This window comes from Ipomoea nil, unplaced genomic scaffold (genome assembly GCF_001879475.1).
Source record: "Ipomoea nil cultivar Tokyo-kokei standard unplaced genomic scaffold, Asagao_1.1 scaffold2036, whole genome shotgun sequence".
Taxonomy (NCBI): domain Eukaryota; kingdom Viridiplantae; phylum Streptophyta; class Magnoliopsida; order Solanales; family Convolvulaceae; genus Ipomoea; species Ipomoea nil.
Window position 1 is genome coordinate 4,756,430 of NW_017618464.1, and position 13,176 is coordinate 4,769,605.

At 35.6% G+C, this 13,176-nt stretch overlaps 3 protein-coding genes across 4 annotated transcripts in view; 2 read left to right on the forward strand and 1 right to left on the reverse strand.

Annotated features, from left to right (window-relative positions):
* Nucleotides 1-13,176, forward strand: part of LOC109148101 (rop guanine nucleotide exchange factor 5-like) — a 31,658-nt gene that overhangs the window by 6,681 nt on the left and 11,801 nt on the right. The window lies entirely within an intron of this gene.
* LOC109148103 lies at nt 3,780-6,863 on the reverse strand. 2 transcript variants are annotated; one of them, XM_019295881.1, is made up of 5 exons: nt 6,423-6,863; nt 6,038-6,337; nt 5,622-5,952; nt 4,471-4,560; nt 3,780-4,392 (listed from the first exon to the last, which is right to left on the reverse strand). In XM_019295881.1, exons 1-5 carry the CDS (start codon nt 6,690-6,692, stop codon nt 4,265-4,267), a joined length of 1,119 nt encoding a protein of 372 aa, XP_019151426.1. In that variant the 5' UTR covers nt 6,693-6,863; the 3' UTR covers nt 3,780-4,264. The 2 variants fall into 2 exon arrangements, with proteins under 2 accessions (XP_019151426.1, XP_019151427.1); XM_019295882.1 differs by having other exon boundaries at nt 3,780-4,377; nt 6,423-6,862.
* Nucleotides 8,939-12,916, forward strand: LOC109148104 (GPN-loop GTPase 2). Its single transcript, XM_019295883.1, has 10 exons — nt 8,939-9,511; nt 9,720-9,764; nt 9,878-9,957; nt 10,365-10,439; nt 10,984-11,087; nt 11,211-11,367; nt 11,473-11,560; nt 12,164-12,236; nt 12,344-12,474; nt 12,649-12,916. Exons 1-10 carry the CDS (start codon nt 9,420-9,422, stop codon nt 12,710-12,712), a joined length of 909 nt encoding a protein of 302 aa, XP_019151428.1. The 5' UTR covers nt 8,939-9,419; the 3' UTR covers nt 12,713-12,916.

The window sequence follows — 13,176 nt, forward strand, 5'->3', positions numbered from 1 at the left end:
AGTACTTTTAATTTAGTTTTTAAATATATAAATTTTATATACAAATACTAAGCTTAACAATATTAAAAATAACTTTAGTTAAGCGGCGTTAACTATAAAATGGGACGGATGTATTAATAGTTATTAGATTGCTATTTATTACTAAAATTGTCCCTACAAATATTTGTCTTTTTTTTTTCATATATATTTAAACTTGTCTATAGTTCTGAAAAAAAAAATTATTATTCGTTTCGGCAATATTTTCCCAACACTTCACAAGAATGTTTTTATTTTAAAATAATAACAATAATAATAAGCAAAAAGGGCCAAGACCTTGTAGTCTAATGGCACTTGGGTAGGACGGATAACGAACCGAACATAAATGAACGAAGGTTGTTCGTGTTCGTTTGTTAAGAATTTTGGGGTGTTTCTGTTCGTGTTCGTTTGTTAAGGTTTTTGAAAATGCTGTTCGTATTCGTTTGTTAAGCGTTCATTAGTGTTTGTTAACGTTCACGAACGTGTTTGTCAACGTTCGCGAACACGTTCACGAACGTGTTCGTTAACGTTAACAAACACGTTCACGAACATGTTGGTTTACGTTCATGAACCTTTAATAACCAAACACCTGCACATGTTCATGATCCCAATTCGTTCGTGAACAAGAAATAATCTACGTTCATGTTCGCGAACATTATTAAACGAACACTAAACGAGCTTGTTCACAAACATTATTAAACGAACACAAACGAGCTTGTTCACGATCTCTTAGCAAATGAACATACAATTGTTCAAGCTCTGTTCGTTTATTAACCAAGCTCTAATTTTTGTTTGTTAATGGTTCGTTTACCTTAACAAACGAACATAAACGAACGCTTAGCTTACCGAACACGAACACGAGTAGTTTGTTGAAAACTCTGTTCGCTAACACCCCTACACTTGAGTTAGACTCTCATATGGGAGGTTGTGATTTCGAGTTTCAAGTAGCGTTCAAAAAATAAAATTAAATTAAAAAAAAAAAAAAAAAAAAGACTATGGTGGCATATTAATTACTCGGATGTTGAATGGAAAAACATGAAATTACAATAAACATATCATTAAATCTTAGTTGGAAATAATATATATTACGGAGTATCTATTTGAAATCTTCTGTTTTTTTACTATCTAAAAGTGGTTAGAAATAAATAGGCCATGTTTGATTATTATCGGATTCGCAGACTTTGATGTTTTGATCACGGTCAAAACGTCGAAGTCATTGTTTGGTTAACGATGGTTTGGAGCAACGAATTGCTCCAAACCGCTGATTTTAGAAACTATGCATATAGGAGCGTTTCTCTTAGGCATAAAGTCCAAAATGCCCTTATATAATTAAAAATTAAAAATTAAAAATTAAAATTAATGTTGTTATTATTATTATTAAAATGAGAAGCCTCAGGCTTCATTAATAATGAAGCCTGAGGCTTTTAATTCCCCGCCCATCCGATGTGGGAATCGGATGGGCTGGGATGCAAAATGGGGCGTTGATCTCCCCTTTTAAATGAGGGAGCTCAACGTCCTTTTTTTGTTTATTTATTTTCAATGTGGGATCAGATTTGATCCCACATCACATTTCTCTTTTTTTAAAAAAATTAATTATTATTATATGTATACCGCTAATTTTACCAAACATCTTTTTACAGATCGCAGATATAATTCCAAAAGATATTGAAAACACAATTTCCAAACAAGGTCATAGTTTCCGGTTGAAAGCACAATTTTCAATCACTGTTTTTATGCTAGTACATCAAATGTCACCATAATTGTCCCCACCAAGGTTCAAATCCACCACCTCCCATATAGAGGAGCAACTTGGTACCAGTACACCAAAAAGTCCTTGATAATTGCTTTTGACATTCATAAATTGCTTCATGTAAAAATTATGTTTTTTTTAGGGTTTTCAATTTATCAACAATCTTGAATGGTTTATTTTTTAAAAAATAGAAAAAAAAAAAACAAAAAACAATCTTGAAATATAAAATTGTTGTCTGCTTTTTTGGATAAAAAAATGGACTAAAATTCACAATTTTGAAGCTATGTCTATGACACGAGAATCAAATCGACAACTACTATTTTTGGCATTTGAAAGCAAATGATGAATATGTGAAGTAGAGGAAGACAGCTACGTTACCAATCCGCTTTGAAATCCAAAAAAGAAGCGCGAAAACATGTTACCTAATCCTTAACTGCCTCGTACTAAACCACACACGTGTCGCATCGCTATTTAACCCCCCATATCTTCCCCACTTATCCATTTCTCTCATATTCTTTTCACTTCCCTACTCCCTTACCAACTGCCCACCAGATTTTTGTTATTTCACATCATTCTGCCGCCTCTTTTTTTTTTTTTTTTTTTTTTTCCGAAAATTTCACCGATCACTTTTTTGTCGAAAATTTCCTTGGTAACTTTTTTTTTTTGTCAGAAAATTCACTGGAAAATGGTCTGAACCCTAATGACCTGTAATAGCAGGCCATTAATTTATTTTTAGGCTTCATTGCACTTAAATGAATTGTTGAGGGGTGTAATTGCACTTTTAAAAAATTTAGGGGCCTAATTAACTTTTAAGCTAAAGTTCAAGGGCCTATTTGACCATTTTCCCTATTAATAATAACATTCAAGGACAAATAACTATAGTTTATCATTTCATTGAATTGCAATTTAATTTCAATGCAATTCATGCCAACCAAACACCCCTTAAGAATAATAGTGAGTGTTTTAAAATAGGGAAAATGACACTTTTTCCCCCTGAGTTATATACTTATAGCACTTTTTCCCCCTCAATTATTTAGGTAAGCACATTAGCCCCTTCAATTATTCTAAAAGTGGTGGTTTTTCCCCCTAATATATTAAATTGACATTTATACCCTTAAAATAAACATTTTATTTATTTTACTTCTCCAACAAATTATTGCGTATACGTAGGGATGACCACGATTCGGTTCGAACTGAATCGGACACTATAGCAATCGAATTAAAAGTTTTCGGTTATGATTCAGATCTAGAACCCAATATTTGGATTTCAATTTATTAAAATTATGAATCAAAGAAATTGGATCCTGAACCGTGAACCAGCGGTTCCGGACCCGATTCGCGATTTTGAACCGTTTTTATTTTAAAATTTTATTTTTATTTTAAAAATAATCTAAATTCAACAATAAATGTATTTTATTTTTTCAGTTCGGAACATGAACCGTCCATTCCGGAATTTTAATAAACTCTAAATATCGATTTTCGATTCTAAATTGTAATTGGAATATTTCGGTTTGGTTGCTATAGTGTTTATTTGGTTTGAACCAAATTATGGTCATAATTTGTTGGAGAAGAAAAATAAATAAAATATTTATTTTAAGGGTAAATATGTTCATTTAACATTTTAAGGGGAAAAATAGCCACTTGAATAATTGAGGGGAGAAAAGTGCTATAAGTATATAACTCAAGGAGAAAAAATGCCATTTTCCCTTTAAAATATTCAATTTAAAAATTCATCATTTTGTACAAATTCTCATCAATAACTAATCGATGTTTTAAAACTTTTCATTAAAAAATTCCTCATTTGGTACAAATACTCATCAATATCTTTTGGAATTTAAAAATGACAATATGAAGAAACAGTTAGGAGTGGATCCAGAACTAATTATTATTATGGGATTAAAGAAAACACTAACAACTTCTTATTACAATAATATTGTGCAGTACAAGGAGGAATCTGGATCTGCATCTTCTTCTTCTTCTTTTTTTTTTTTTTTTTTTTTTTTTTTTTTTTTTTAGAAAATTACTTCATATTAGTTCAAGTCCGAAGATAGAACATTACAATGATAGAAGAAAGATTGGAGAACCACTCCGAATATCAAACTTAGAAATGGGACTGTCTTGTTCGCTGATCGTCCGGATCTGCATCTTCTTCTTATAAACCTTCACATCCCCAGATCAATTCTTCCTCAGAACCACTAATTTTCTTATTTTTACAAAAACAAAAAGATCCCTCCTTGCTCTGACCAACACTTTTTCCTTTCTTCCACCTCTAAAGCTGACAAAAGATGCATATAATTTCAGAGGTGAAGATTTACCAGAAACAGAAATGGGTAAAACCACTTTATTGCTGCTCATCTACTACCATCTGATCCATCATTCATCAATTCTTGAAAATCCAAACACCATTTTCTTGTTTTTTTTCTATCAATGGTCTAGCTAACACTACTTATCTACCACATTTACTACCCCCCAGAACCTGAATTTCCAAATAGTTCAAGGTTAATATGTCCATTCCTGAGGAAGTTGTGGTTCATGGTTGATGCCTCCATCCGGGCGCATATTCTTCACTTGCTGTGATAGCATTGCAGCACGCCTTCTGGAAATCATGATTTCTGCATATGCAAATCCTAAAACACATTACTAATAAGATGACAAAAGTTTCGATTTCCAGGATGAAAGTTCAGTTCAAGTTATATTATGCATACCATCTGTGATATATGGTGGCTGAGGTTGAACCAAGCCAGTCGAGTCCACGGGTTTCTTGTTCATACCTGTATGCAACGCCACAGGGCACGCTGGTTTTCAAGAAACAGAAAAATACGATTTTCATCAGTGCTATTACTGGTCTAATTCGAGAGAACAGAGTGTGTGAACTTGACAGACTTTCATATGGATACACTCAACAACTCAAGATTGTTCTGTCACGAGTAATGAACTGTTTATGGTGATGCAATCGCACACATACTCGAACGAAAATGACATGAAAAGCAAGAAAGATACGCTCCAGATTGACCGCAATGACAACCAAAAATTCCAGATAAAAAAGCAGGTGCTTAGCATAAACTCATCCACTTAAAAGATGGCACAAAGCAGAAAGAATAAGGAAAAACCTGTTTTCTCACATTCAAGCCTACACCAAACACTTTTCCTCCCTTTTTCCATTGACAATTCCACACCCACTCAAAAGAAACAAAATTTGGGACAACCCAACCAAGTTCATCAACATATTGACTTATTAATCACAAAGTTACAAGTTCGACTCTCATAGGAGCGGTCTATTGAGTATTGGTCTTTTTAGTTTGAACTGATTAGCTATGCGCAACCTAAGCTGGTTATCTCTGTAGTCATTTGCTGGCTAGGTTCACAAAGGAGGGTTTAACCAGGTTTCCGATAACTCAAAAAAAAAAAAAAAAAAAAGCAAAACCATTAAAGAAACTAAGATTACCAGATTGCTTAAGGCTAATTATCCAAATCAAGAAAACATCATAGGCTTCATGCTTTCACAGTGAGAGGGGACCAGGAAAGACAGGGCAGGGTTTGAAAACGTTGTCACAGTATTATCTTGGAGCCTTTGATACGTAATTTTTCCTATTTTAAAGAAAGACCAAGACTAAAGCAGTAGTAGGAGGGCTGAAAAGCAGCTCCTTTTTCTTTATCTGATGATAGTAATGAATCAGCCTTTTTCAGTAGTACTGAGTCAGAACTCAGAAGCAACAACTCGGGACTTAACACACTGATTTAAGAGCCCGAGTTTCCGCCATAATCCAAGCATTAGAGACGCAAATTACACCCAAAATATGATGGGCTCAGTAAAATTTCGCGAGAAATTGGAAAACAAACGGAGAATTATCTGTACCTGTCTTCTTGCGAGAATCTGTGGGAGTATTGCCGTTATAACAGGCGTATCTCCGGGGCAAAAAGACACCGGTGCCAGCACACTCCCGCTTCCCACCTCCGCCGCCGCCGCCGCCGAGAAAAGCTGTTTTCATGTTCGACCTGGAAAACTGGGTTTGATTGTCCACTTGCTGAGAAGGCCATCCAAGTACCTGTCCCCTCCTCCTTTCGCTTTCCAGAAATGGCCCAGACTCCAACCCGACCCGGTTTCTTCGATTCTGCAGTAGCTGTTGCCGGTTCCACATAATATATTCCTGTTGCTTCGCTGCTTGGTCCCCTCTTGCTTCACGAAACTATACAATGGAGAAAAATAGTAAAAAAAAAGTAGTCTGAAAAAAGTAACAATTGGGTACTAAAAAAAATCAACAAAACGCTTACATGGACATCGGGCATGGCGGATTGGGGGACGTTCACCGGATGAACGGAGTTGATATTTCGAGGAGCGCCGGGAAGACATTGGTTCCTGAAGGGCCCATCGCCGGCGTTCATTTTTAGCTTAGCAACCTGACCGGCGGCTTGGTATATCAGATTCCAGTCGTCGTGTTTAGCTTCCAGCCGCGTAGTAGTACTCGGAGACGACGCCATAGAAGGTCCATTGCCTGACCCGCCGCTCCGACCCGACAAGCTACGTACCCGGTTCAGCATGGACTGAGGTGAACCTGATAGTAAGCTACCATCCTAAGCCAAAAAAAAAAAAAACCCAAAGCTCAGAACACACAACGGAGATTTTTCAGTTCCGAAACTAAACGCCGGAAAAGAGTACCTCCATCTGACGGTGAGCAGAAGTGTAGTTGTAAGCGCGGTCGAGAGAGACCCGAGTCAAGCGGCGAGTTAACCCAGCAAGGAAGTCATCCTCGTCGCTTTCGATCTCGGGGAAACCGGAGAACACATGGTAGGGAAACTCCGCGGGGAAGCAGAGTGACGGGTCGGGCTTGGTCTTGACACCGGGCGACCCGAACGCGAACGGGTCCATGCGTAAATCGCCGTCGAGAATCTCCGCCGGGAGCAAAAGCTCCGCCTGTGTATCAGACATCTCAGGGCGTAGAAAAATCAGTTAAAAGGAGAAATAAAAGAAAAAAAAAAATGCTAGCTCAGGCTGGAGATGATATGCAGGACGTGCTAATAAGGAGGGAAATCAGGAATTCTTTGCAGTGTGGGGCCCACCGGGGTAGGGGGGAGGGGTTGGATTGAGTGGGTGGATGGGGTGACGAATGTTGAGGAAGAAGGGAGTCACCCCTCTTGAGAGTTGTGACATTTCAAATACGCGCAAATACAGGAACTGTGCTCTAATTAAAACACCTAGTTGATAAATAATTACATATAAACTAAATTAAATTGTGTATACTTCATTGCAAAAAAAAATTGTGTATACTTAATGGTTTAAATAAAAAAAAAATGACAATAGACAATTTTTACGGGTACTTGAAAGGTTTTAATATTTTTATTTTAATTTGCTTAATACAATGACATTAACTATCATTAATTTAACGATATACTTGTGTGAGACATACATATTCTTATTGGTCAGATGGAACCGGGTTAATATGACAATGTAATACTTGTATTAAAATATATTATATACTGTTTATAAATAAAATATTTGTTATTTATAAGGGGGTGTTTAGTTCAGGTAATCTGAGTTTGTTATGTTATATTACCTTATTTGGTTCAAATTATGAGAAATGGTTAATAAAATATTGATCATTGAGAAAAAATATTTTTCACTCCTCCAAGTTGTTTTTGTTATATGGAATAATTCAATCGTTCATGATTTAGTTCAAAAAAGTGTTTGTATTTTGTAATAGATTGAGTATGTACTAAATAGGAGACTTAGTTCGGAGGTTATCTAAAGACGAATATGGAATACTAAGGATAAACTAAACACAAAGACTAGTTCAGTGTGAAGTCCAATACATTTATGCACTTAAAGCAAATTTCGGAAGGACTGATATAAGTGTCCATCTTCTACAAGCGAATTAGTTTGATGAATTCCAAGAAGTTACTCAGCATACACATAATACTTTCAATGGCATTTCAATGAAGCTTAAGCAGAGCAACTTGATGAATATTCTATTTATGTCAAGTTGATTTTTTATGCTTGATGATCTCAGACCATAAACCACAATTGAGTTCTCGGGAGAGTTTCAACTTGCAGGATTGAAAACTTTGACACACCTACACCGCTAAAGATTAGCCACAAGTTCAAAGTCTTCGTTCTTAGCTGTTTGTTTAGTAAACACGTTCAACTAGTTATGAATGAAGAGTTGAGCAAATCATCTTGTGATGCCTCCACACATAAGAATGGCTATTCTAAACTGGATTAACAAACCTATTGTGTTCTTGTGCATGTTTACTCACTTCTTACTTCTGCTTCTGTGTCTTAATTTCCCACTGCACCACAACTTGAACTAGTGCATACTGTTTTAGATAATTCGGTTACACGTTTTACCATCTGATGATTAACACCTAGAATTTTATTGAGTTACTATTTCCACAAAACTTTAGAAATTAAATTGATCAATTAACTAGAAGATTTCAAATATAATGAAGGAAAAACTGAAGCAAGCCCAAATAAACCATAGAAGGTCCAAAATGTATTTTTTAAAAAAATTAGACCAGGTATGCCCAAATGGACCTGACCCGGCCCAAATCATATAATCCATCATCTTCTTCATTTTTTTTTTTGGAATAAGGTTCAAATTGACCACTGAACGTAACCTGAAAATGCAATTAGGTCACTGAACGAAAAAAAGTGCAATTAGGCCATCGAACACTCAAAAAATGTGCAATTAGGCCACTGGACTCTCCAAACGTATGCAATTTTACCGGATAGCAGGTTACCATCAATTTTAGCAGGTTACCTACTTACGTGGCAGCTAAGTTGGCATTTTTAATAATTTTTAAATAATTTTTAATAATTAATTTTAATAATAAAATTTATAAAAAAAATTGGAAAAAATTAAATAAAAAATAAAATAAAGTCGTTTTATTTTTAAAAAAATTTTTTTAATAAAAATTTATTATTAAATTTTATTAAAAATTAATTAAATTTTATTAAAAATGCCAACTCAGCTGCCACGTAAGCAGATAACCTGCTAAATTTGAGGGTAACCTGCTATTAGGTGAAATTGCACATTTTTGGAGTGTTCAATGACCTAATTGCACTTTTTTTTTATTCAGTGGCCTAATTGCATTTTTAGGTTACGTTCAGTGGCCAATTTGAACCTTATTCCTTTTTTTTTTTTTTGCAATCTTCTTCATTTATTAAAACCAAAAGCAACCCTACCTGATGAGGAGAAAAGGGAAGAAGCAGCAAGCTCTCCACTCGGCGACGAACTGAAGAAGCGTTTGTTCTCCGGGAAGCCCAGCCAGTCGAGACCCCGGCCGCGACTCCAAGTCTCGTCGTCGACACCCAAAGATCGACATCGTCCACCCAAGCTTGGCTCATTACACCATCTAGAGTTCAGCTAATAAATTGTGTATTTTTAGTATTGTCCACAATTTATTAGCTTGGCTCAATAGCATCGTCCACGCAAGTTGATATCATGCCTTCTTAAATGGTAGACATTCAGAATAATAGCAGTTAGTCTTGGTTCAAGTAAACAACTTCTAGTTATTATAGTCCAAACCTAGTCAAATTACAAAAGTTTGGTAATAGATAGGTGTTTGATTACTTTTCACCCTCGGCGAAATTGAAGCGAACACTTAAGCTCATAGTTCGCGTATCCGAGAGCAAAAAAGGTAATTCCATATAACAGGAATGGTGTTCGGTCAGATAGTGATTGGGCCGCCGGGCTCCGGCAAAACCACTTATTGCAATGGCATGTCTCAGTTTCTCCAACTCATTGGCCGGTAATTACCCTAAACTTTCCTAAATCTTATTTGTTGGCTTTTATTTTTCTCACAGAACTCTGGTGTGCCTGAAGTATTTGTTAAGATGGTTAGAGTTTCGAACTTCAAATTGTGTGTAAATTTACATTAGAAAAAATAGGAGTTCATTTCATCATTTGTATGGTTGAGTTCTTTATTCCCTAATAACTTTTTAATAATTGTATTGTAGGAAAGTTGCTGTAATTAACTTGGATCCTGCAAATGATTCTTTGCCGTATCCTTTTTGATTAAGCTATTTGTATGGTATTATGCCTAATGACATTTCAATGTCCATAGCTTGATGGGTATTGAAATAGAGCTCAGTCTGTTCTCCCTTATGTTGTAAAGATACGAGTGTGCTATTAATATTGAGGATCTCGTTAAACTGAGTGATGTGATGGTTGAGCATTCTCTAGGTCCCAATGGAGGTAATTCTGCTTTTTCCTGCACTTCTGTTTTATCCTGCTGGAATTTAAGGTTCCTAATAAGTTTTGAACGTGCTATCATCTTATGCAATTGACAAAAACAGCAATGAGAAGTAGTGAAGTACTGTTTCTTTCCCATTTTCCATATGGTAATAAGATTTGTCCTTTTCTTCAGAGGAAATGTTGAGCTTTCCCACTTCTGATGGTGCTTGGCTCACTAGGTTTCTTGAACCTGTTCATATCCTCAGGACACAACTATATTTCAGTTGTACAAGTATATTGTAGTTTGTATGAAGCTCATTAGAACTGCCCTATGGCCTTTCACTAAATGCTTAAATGAATAATAATTACTTTTACCATAACTGGAACATGGCTTTTTCTGACAGTTTTTCTCTAACTATGCCTTGCAGGTCTTGTATATTGCATGGATTATCTTGAGAAGAACATTGACTGGTTAGAATCCAAGTTGAAACCTCTCCTTAAAGGTTCCATTGAGACTCAATTTATTATATTTTGCTTGATTGTATTTAGATGTTTGTGGATCTTTCATGCTTTTAATCAGAGCACATATCAGAGTAAACTAATTCTTCCTTTGTAGTTGTAGCAAAGTAGATCAATTTGAAATGTATTTCAAGCAGAAATTAATTCAAATATTAAAGATAATATCCTAATACCAAATGGAAAGAGAGTTGTTTAATATTCTAGGCTGAGTGTCCTGTAAACCATACAAGCAGGTTTTGCAATGAAGCGTTAAATGTATGCACAGGCTGATGAACTGTTCTAATAATCTAATGTGCTAATGCTAGATGTCTTGATTCTTTAATACACAAGCTAGGTACATAGAAGTGTTAAAAGTGCTGAAAAATATAAAATATTCTGCATAATCTAGTTCTTAAAGGTTGACGATCTCAGGTATATGCCATCATGAGAAACATACAAGTTTCCTCCTTTTTTTTTTAGAAGTACTTGGATGTATGATTGAGAAAATACTTAGCTGATGATTCTATTATTTGAAATTGATTCCTGCAGATCACTACCTCCTCTTTGATCTCCCGGGTCAGGTGGAGCTATTTTTCCTTCATTCAAATGCCAAAGCCGTGATCATGAAACTCATTAAGAAATTGAATCTCATGGTATAGTTAGACCTTTCAAATGATATTTCCTGTATTTCATCTTTCGACATTCACTTGGATTCATTGTATTATATATGTGAGGCAAAACCACTCCCTTTCTTAAGAGTTTTATCTTTAATGCAGTTGACTGCAGTGCATTTAGTTGATGCACATCTATGTAGTGATCCTGGAAAGTATGTGAGTGCATTGCTTTTGTCATTATCAACCATGCTACATTTGGAATTACCCCATGTCAATGTTCTGTCCAAGATTGATCTTATTGAAAGTTACGGAAAGCTAGGTAAGCATATCAGATTCTCTTTAGATGCTCATCTAGGCATCTTATGCATCTCTTTTTGACTCTGTTGTGTTTTTGACACTTTTTTGTTTTGGTTTGTACTTGCAGCTTTTAATCTGGACTTCTATACAGATGTACAAGATTTATCTTACTTGCAGTATCATCTTGATCAGGATCCACGGTCTTCTAAGTACAGGTGGCTAAATCTTTTGTATAAATGCAATATTCCTTTTTTTTTTTCGTCCAATTGTAGGAAAACTTCCTAATTGTTAATGTTGAGTTCTTGTATTCACTGTGATTAGAGGGTTGCAAGCATATGAAGCATCAATTATTCAATTATATATATAACAGGTGTTCCAAGTTACCTCCAGTTACTGTTTGCTTCTGTTTGTTATAATCATCATTCTTCTTAGATTGTCATTTGAAGAATCCCAAGATGCCTTTTTGAGATGGAACTAAGGGTGTGTTTGGTTGGTGGGTTTTGCCCATAGGAATGGATATGAAAGTGATTGTTGTTGTTTGGTTGATAGGTTTTTAGAACACTATATGGGTTTCGAATACCCCATCAATTGAAAAACTCATACCCAAATACAATAAGGGTTTCATTCCCTTATTCATTTTCAAGCACTCCTATTAGTAACCATTCCCATTCCACCCTACTACCAAACATGTTAAATACTTTCACCAAAACCCATTACCATTACCAAGTATTTGATACCCATTCCGATTCCGATTCCTATGTGCGAACCAAACACACCCTAATTTTCATGACCTTCTCTTTTGTTTATTAACTTTTCAGAAAGCTTACAAAGGAGCTCTGCGAGGTGGTAGAAAATTTTGGACTTGTGAATTTCACAACATTGGATATTCAGGTATGGGAGCAGTTTTGTTTTCTTTAATCACCCAAAACACAAAAAAGTCACACACTTGTTGTTTTCTAATGATGATTTTGTATCCGCAAACCAAATTGCAATTTCAGGATAAGGAGAGCGTTGGAAATCTCGTCAAATTGATTGACAAGAGCAACGGGTACATCTTTGCTGGCATCGATGCTAGTGCAGTCGAATTCAGCAAAATCGCAGTTGGTCCTGTTGACTGGGATTACTATCGATATCCTTTTTCACTCTAATGTTTTTGTTGTTCCTTAGGCAAATCTCTAGTCTGATAGAAGAAGTCCACTTGCTATGATGTTATGGCATCTACACAAACAATTGTTGATTTCACATGCGTACATACTTGATCGTTAACTGCACAGAAAATATTGTTTCACTTAACAAACATTACAGTTGCTGCAGTGCAAGAGAAGTACATGAAGGATGATGAAGATGATTTTGGCAAGGATGGGTGATGACACTAAAGCCTCTTCAGTTTCAAAACTGGGCATGCATGTTAGAAAACTATACTTTAGTGGTACTACTTTTGTCAAAACGTATCATAGTCATTGGTTGTACATCATTACTGAAATTCAGTGACATATGGGCTTGCTTAAGTGACACATATGTTCAAACTCTTGATTTCATGCATCCATCTTAAGTGACACCTTGAAGTAACACTTTGGTGTTTCCTTGTACGCATATTATATTTACTTTATGTCATGTACAAAATTCATATGGTTAAGATACAAAATTGTATAACATATAACACAAGACAAATAGCGCACCGATAAGAGATGTTAAAGGAAGCCTAAGGCTCTACTATACCAACCGTATAGCACCATGACCATGAGACAAGAACCAATGACCATGATACGTGTCACCTAAACAGATAGGCAGATCAGAACGCACAAATAGACTGTGGGTAGATACATAAAAC

What these genes read in the sequence shown, in the direction of transcription:
- LOC109148103 (XM_019295881.1), bottom strand. Translation starts at nt 6,692, where the DNA reads ATGTCTGATACACAGGCGGAGCTTTTGCTCCCGGCGGAGATTCTCGAC. An exon ending in CCGCCATGCCCGATGTCCAT is followed by an intron (nt 5,953 to 6,037) that starts GTAAGCGTTTTG and finishes TCCATTGTATAG; the next exon opens with TTTCGTGAAGCAAGAGGGGA. An exon ending in GCCACCATATATCACAGATG is followed by an intron (nt 4,393 to 4,470) that starts GTATGCATAATA and finishes AATGTGTTTTAG; the next exon opens with GATTTGCATATGCAGAAATC.
- LOC109148104 (XM_019295883.1), top strand. Translation starts at nt 9,420, where the DNA reads ATGGTGTTCGGTCAGATAGTGATTGGGCCGCCGGGCTCCGGCAAAACC. An exon ending in TGAAAGTTACGGAAAGCTAG is followed by an intron (nt 11,368 to 11,472) that starts GTAAGCATATCA and finishes TTGTACTTGCAG; the next exon opens with CTTTTAATCTGGACTTCTAT. An exon ending in GTTGACTGGGATTACTATCG is followed by an intron (nt 12,475 to 12,648) that starts ATATCCTTTTTC and finishes AACAAACATTAC; the next exon opens with AGTTGCTGCAGTGCAAGAGA.